The sequence below is a fragment of the Desmodus rotundus genome, chromosome 7 (assembly GCF_022682495.2).
Source record: "Desmodus rotundus isolate HL8 chromosome 7, HLdesRot8A.1, whole genome shotgun sequence".
In the NCBI taxonomy this organism is placed as follows: domain Eukaryota; kingdom Metazoa; phylum Chordata; class Mammalia; order Chiroptera; family Phyllostomidae; genus Desmodus; species Desmodus rotundus.
Window position 1 is genome coordinate 21029787 of NC_071393.1, and position 5614 is coordinate 21035400.

Below are 5614 nucleotides of genomic sequence, written 5' to 3' on the forward strand. Positions count from 1 at the left end.
ATAGAAATAAATCTATGATCTCTCATTTCCTGATATTTACTTCCTGATTGCTGAAACCAAGGACATCCTCTGAAATTTCCAGGAGACTGCCCATTTTGCCTCAGCACAGGTACTTACAGATTTCAAGCAATTTTATGAAAACAATATTTCTTTCACGAACTCCTGTTCTTAATGCAGGATCTCTCCACCCATATGTTCACCTTCATCTCCAAGTGTTTTCAGTTCATGCGTTGTGATCTCAACTTAGTCACGAGCCTCTGATGGTCTGGTGAAACTAGAGATAATAATTTATAACCCATGTGGGGGGCATGTCTCCCTATTTATGTCATTAGATGACTGTGGGAGTGAAAATTAAATCAACGCTATCTGGGATTTTCCCATTTGCACTGTGCTGGGGGAATGGTACCGACTCTGCACTGCTTTCTAAAGCACTCTGAATTCTGGTAATGGTATAATTGAGGCAGATTTTCTGTCTTTCTGGTTGTCTTACAGGCGGAAATTGGGTAGAAGAGGGTAAGTTAGAATTTTTAATCTACTGTTACCTAGGGGAAATTTATTGTTTCCTTCGTAATAAATGGAAATAATAGTCAAAACTCCAAGCTATCTCTGGTAGTAGTCATTACAAAGTTTAATGCCTCATAAATACCCTGATACCAATAAGTTAACAAATAAAGGTCACGATACAATGAAGATTTTCTTTTCTTTAACCACATCCTAAGGACTTAAAGAAACTTACACCTAAGTAAAAGAAATAAAATTAGTGGGAAATTTATTATCATCAGACCCAAATAACAGAAAGGATTTTAAATTGCTACATTAAAAAACATGTTAAAATATTTTTAAATAAATATAAACTTATACACATGTAAATACATACATGCATTGAAAAATGTAGAAGGGTGGTCATTGCCAGTGTTGGTCTCCACAGACCAGGAAAATGGTGCTTTGTTTTTGCTTATTTGTATTTCTTCTTCTTCTTTGTAACTTTTTATTTTTCAGTTTTCTTTTTTCTTTTTATATGTTTTTCTTCTCTGTATTATTTATCTATTTATTTGCCTTATTTGTATGTCTCATTTTCAACGATGCACATATACTGCCTTAGAAATTTTCTATAATGTACCTAAAACTGGCAATAAACTCTTTCCTCTGCCTCTAAAATTCAGTAACTTAAGTTTAGGGAATGATAATAAATTTCTACACGAAGAGACTGTACAGCAAAACAACAGAGCTTAATAGGAATAAATAAACTGGTAGTCAGAAGTTCTCAGTTTGCAGCCAACTTCTGCCTCTAGCTCACTGCATGACAGGATAGTGCATTTAATTCTAGAGCTTCAGTTTCCTAGAGAGTGGAGAGAATAACAGAGATCACCCTTATTTCCTACGCCATGCAGAACCTAAGACATCAGGTGGAAAGCACGCTGAAAGGCATTTGTTAGAGCTGGAGGAGTGCAGGTACACAAGGCTGCGCACGGTGGCCAAGGGGAGAAGCCAAACACCAAGCAAGCAGTCTGAGTCCCACGTCCCAGTCATTTCGAGTCTGGCACTTCAGTTTCCTCGACATCAAAAAGGGAGTAAAAATCCTACTGTAAACACGTTTCTCCTCACACCCAACAATTGTAGGAGGGGTTAATTCATGGGCCTTTGAAGGGCACTATAGAAAACTTAGTAATTACATAAGGAAGCATTAAAATGCTGAGGGTTGATGGTTTTAATCTTAGGAAATTTATCTCAGACACGCTTTGCCTAAAGGTATCATAACCAGCAATGAAGATCCATGCTGCCTAGGTTCATGTCTCTAATTTGAGTACTATGCCAGTAGGTGGATAATGGGGCCATGGTTCATTTAATATTGTGGTCTGAAAATAATGAAAATAATAATAGTAATGATAGTAATAATGGCTGTTGGGCACTTAATCTGGAGTATACTATGTACCTAGGCCCAGGTACAACACAGATCAATGAAATCAACCTCTGTTGGTGGAACCCACACATCATTCCTTACTTTGAAATGCACCAGGTAGTGATAACACAGTCGATGGTTCAAACCACTGCCCTTGCCCTCAAGTTCACTGAAAACCAAACAAACAATTCTAACAACCTAATGACTCACATTTTTATAGCAGATGAGAGCCTGAGAAGATTTTCTGAATGGGCATTGACCAATATTAGCTTTACATCCACTTTTGGAATTGATATCACTAATTTCTTCCTCTTTCAGATACAAACATTGATTTGTACTCAGTGATACAGATTTAACAACAACATCGTCCTGACACTGCATCAATTTGAGATGGCTGTTCACACAGTCATCTGCAGTTAATGTGGGGGAATTGCATAGATTACAGCTAAATTTCATCTGTTAAGCAAAGTACATCTCCAGCTACAAAATATGAAATATATACTGCTTATTTCCTACAGGGAAGAAGGTCTCCAACTTTAGCCTGAATTGGTATTCCTGGAAAGAATGGTGAGCCCAGATTGGGGTGCCCCATCCCCAGAGTTTCTGACTTGGTAGGTCTGGGGTGAGGCCTGAGAGTCTGCCTCACTACTGTACAGGGGATGCTGATGCAGCTGGTCTGGGGACAAACCTTAAGCACAATAGCTCTAGGATATTTGAGAAACATGCCAGTGCGAAGAGATCCAGATCTTGGCCCCTTTTCCCCTCATCTCCTTGAATTTGAAACACCCAGGGTCTAGTCTTTCTCTCAGAGACAGCAGGGGGAGGGAAGGATGCATCAGGGAAGAACCCAGAATCATTCACCTGTTCCCAAATGCACAAAACGAGCCTCACCAAGCAGTCCCAGATGCATCCTCTCACAGAGTTCTGTCTTCCCCTCCCAGGGCTCCCAAACAAAGGAGAATGGCTGCAGAAAATCACTCTACACTGGTGGACTTCATTCTTGGGGGATTAACAAGGCGATCAGAGCTCCGGCTCCCCCTCTTTCTCCTCTTCCTTGGCATCTACATGGTCACCATGATAGGGAACCTGGGCATGATGACACTGATTGGTCTGAATGCTCTGCTTCACACCCCCATGTACTTCTTCCTCAGCAACCTGTCACTTGTGGATCTCTGCTACTCTTCTGTCATCACCCCGAAAATGCTGGAAAACTTCTTGTCAGAAAAAAACGTCATCTCCTATGCAGGGTGCATGTCACAGCTCTACTTCTTCCTGGTGTTTGTCATTGCTGAGTGTTACATCCTCTCAGTGATGGCCTATGACCGCTATGTTGCCATCTGCAGGCCTTTGCTTTACAACATTATCATGTCTCATCAGGCCTGCTCCCTGCTGGTGACTGTGGTTTACATCATGGGGCTTGTTGGCTCAACAATATTGACTGGCCTCATGATTCAACTGCCCTATTGTGAGGTCCTCATCACTCATTACTTTTGTGACATCCTTCCCCTCATGAAGCTCTCCTGCTCTAGCACCTATGATGTTGAGGTGACAGTGTTCTTTGTGTCTGGATTCAACATCATATTCACCTGCTTAACAGTCCTGGTTTCCTACGCCTTCATCATGTACAGCATCCTCCGCATCAGCACTGCAGAAGGAAGGTCCAAAGCCTTCAGCACCTGCAGCTCCCACCTTGTGGCTGTGGGGATGTTCTATGGATCTACTGCATTCATGTACTTAAAACCCTCCACAGCCAGTTCCCTGGCCCAGGAGAACGTGGCCTCTGTCTTCTACACCACAGTAATCCCCATGCTGAACCCCCTCATCTACAGTTTGAGGAACAAGGAGGTAAAGGCTGCCATCCAGAAAACACTGAGGAGAAAAAGGGTTTGATGCACAAGCTATTATTCTTCCTTAATTTGAAAAGTCATTGCTATAAATACCCACAAGAAGCCCTCTGAATGCTCAGCTTCCATTGGGAACAATCACTTTTCTGCAAGGTTGGGTGCGCACCTCCTTTGCTTCTTCCCTCTTCCCTCCTCCCATCTCACTACTCTCACTGCTTCTTGAAGCCAGCTGATTTTTAAAATTAATTTATTTTTATTCAGTTATAATTGTCTGCATTTTCTCACATTCCCTCCACCCCACCCCAGCCAGTCCCAACTCCCTCCCCCATCTCTACCCTACCCATTGATTTTGTCTTTCTGTCCTTTATACTAGCTGCTATACACCCTTCTGCCCCTCCCCACTCCCCTGTGGCTACTGTTACAATGTTCTTAATTTCAATGTCTCTGTTTATATTTTGTTTGCTTTTTTCTTTTGTTGATTATGATCCAGTTAAAGGTGAGAGAGATCATATGGTATTTGTCCCCCACCACCTGGCTTATTTTACTTAGCATAATGCTCTCCAGTTCCATCCATGCCATTGCAAAGGGTATAAGCTCCTTGTCTCTCTCTGCTGTGTAAAATTCCATTGTGTAAATGAGTGGATGAAAAAATTATGGAAGTCAGCTGATTTCAAGTTCACGGTTTCTCTCATTTGGGATCCATCTTCTCTATCCTGAGATTTTTGCAGTGATACTGAGAGTCCTCATTGTTTTAATATATTACCCAACCCAATTCTCCCTCTCTCTTCCTCTCCCTCTCTCTCTCACATTTAGGAGTAAGCAAAGCAAAGAGAGGTGCATTTGAAAGCCACCAAGACCTGATACACAGTCCCTTTCTCATCTCAACTCTTACTCTCCTTTCCAGTTATTCCTGCACAAGAATTTCTACCTGATCTCTTTATGTAATTTTCATAGTAACTGTAATACTAGCTGTTAACATGGTTTTGGGTTCTTATTATGAGTCTACAACTCTTCTCGATGCTTTATATGTATTATTTTCATTATATTTCACAATAGAGACGTATTAGTGTTATCCCACTTTGCAGATGTGGAAACTGGGTTTGGTCACTTGCTCAAGGTCACAGAGCTGGCAAACAAAGACACTGGGATTTACACTGAAGCCTGAGTGACTCTACAGGCCACACTACTGACTCTCAATCATTATGCCCTTTGCTCTAGGCTAATACTCCCTTTCAACACCCAATTAAGTCTGCGTAATTATGTTCTTCTAGTTTCAAATGCATACTGAAGACAAAAGGTCTGTCCAGAAAAGCTAACCATTGTGAATAAAATGAGAATGATTTGTGAGACATGGATGTAACCTGGCAGCCAAGGCAATTAGACTCGAATGCACATGTGTGAACTATGGTGCGATTACTGTGCTAGTTGGTGGGGGCTGTAGATGCGATTGAGTGAGTATGTGTATGTAGTGTGTGGCCATTGCATTCAAAATGACTGAACAAGAAGATCAACGAGTCTGCATCAAAGTTTGCATTAAGCTTGAACATTCTTTTGTGGATACTATTCCCATAAGTCAGAAGGCTGCAGCTATGGGCAACTGGTGACTGGCAGCTTTATCACAGCACATCCACTGATGCAGCTCACTGTGCAGAGTTCTTTGGAGAAACATCAAGTCAGCCAGATGACTCAGCCCCTCTACAGCCCAGATTTGGCACCTTGCAACTTCTGTCTTTTCCCAAAAGTAAAATCACCTTTGAAAGGGAAGAGATTTCAGGCCATGGGTGAGGTTCAGGAAAATATCACAGGGCAGCTGATGGCGATTGAGAGAACTGTGTGAGGTCCCAAGGAGCCTACTTTGAAGGGGACTGAG

General features: G+C 41.8%; 1 protein-coding gene across 2 annotated transcripts; it reads left to right on the forward strand.

Moving 5' to 3' along the window:
- On the forward strand, positions 1-5614 carry LOC112301891 (olfactory receptor 8A1). 2 transcript variants are annotated; one of them, XM_053929118.1, is made up of 2 exons: positions 1-109; positions 2842-5614. In XM_053929118.1, the coding sequence occupies exon 2, from the start codon at positions 2861-2863 to the stop codon at positions 3788-3790; it is 930 nt and encodes a 309-aa protein (XP_053785093.1). In that variant the 5' UTR covers positions 1-109; positions 2842-2860; the 3' UTR covers positions 3791-5614. The 2 variants fall into 2 exon arrangements, with proteins under 2 accessions (XP_053785093.1, XP_053785092.1); XM_053929117.1 differs by lacking the exon at positions 1-109 and adding an exon at positions 2444-2511.

What these genes read in the sequence shown, in the direction of transcription:
- LOC112301891 (XM_053929117.1), top strand. Translation starts at nt 2,465, where the DNA reads ATGGTGAGCCCAGATTGGGGTGCCCCATCCCCAGAGTTTCTGACTTG. An exon ending in TCCCCAGAGTTTCTGACTTG is followed by an intron (nt 2,512 to 2,841) that starts GTAGGTCTGGGG and finishes TTCCCCTCCCAG; the next exon opens with GGCTCCCAAACAAAGGAGAA.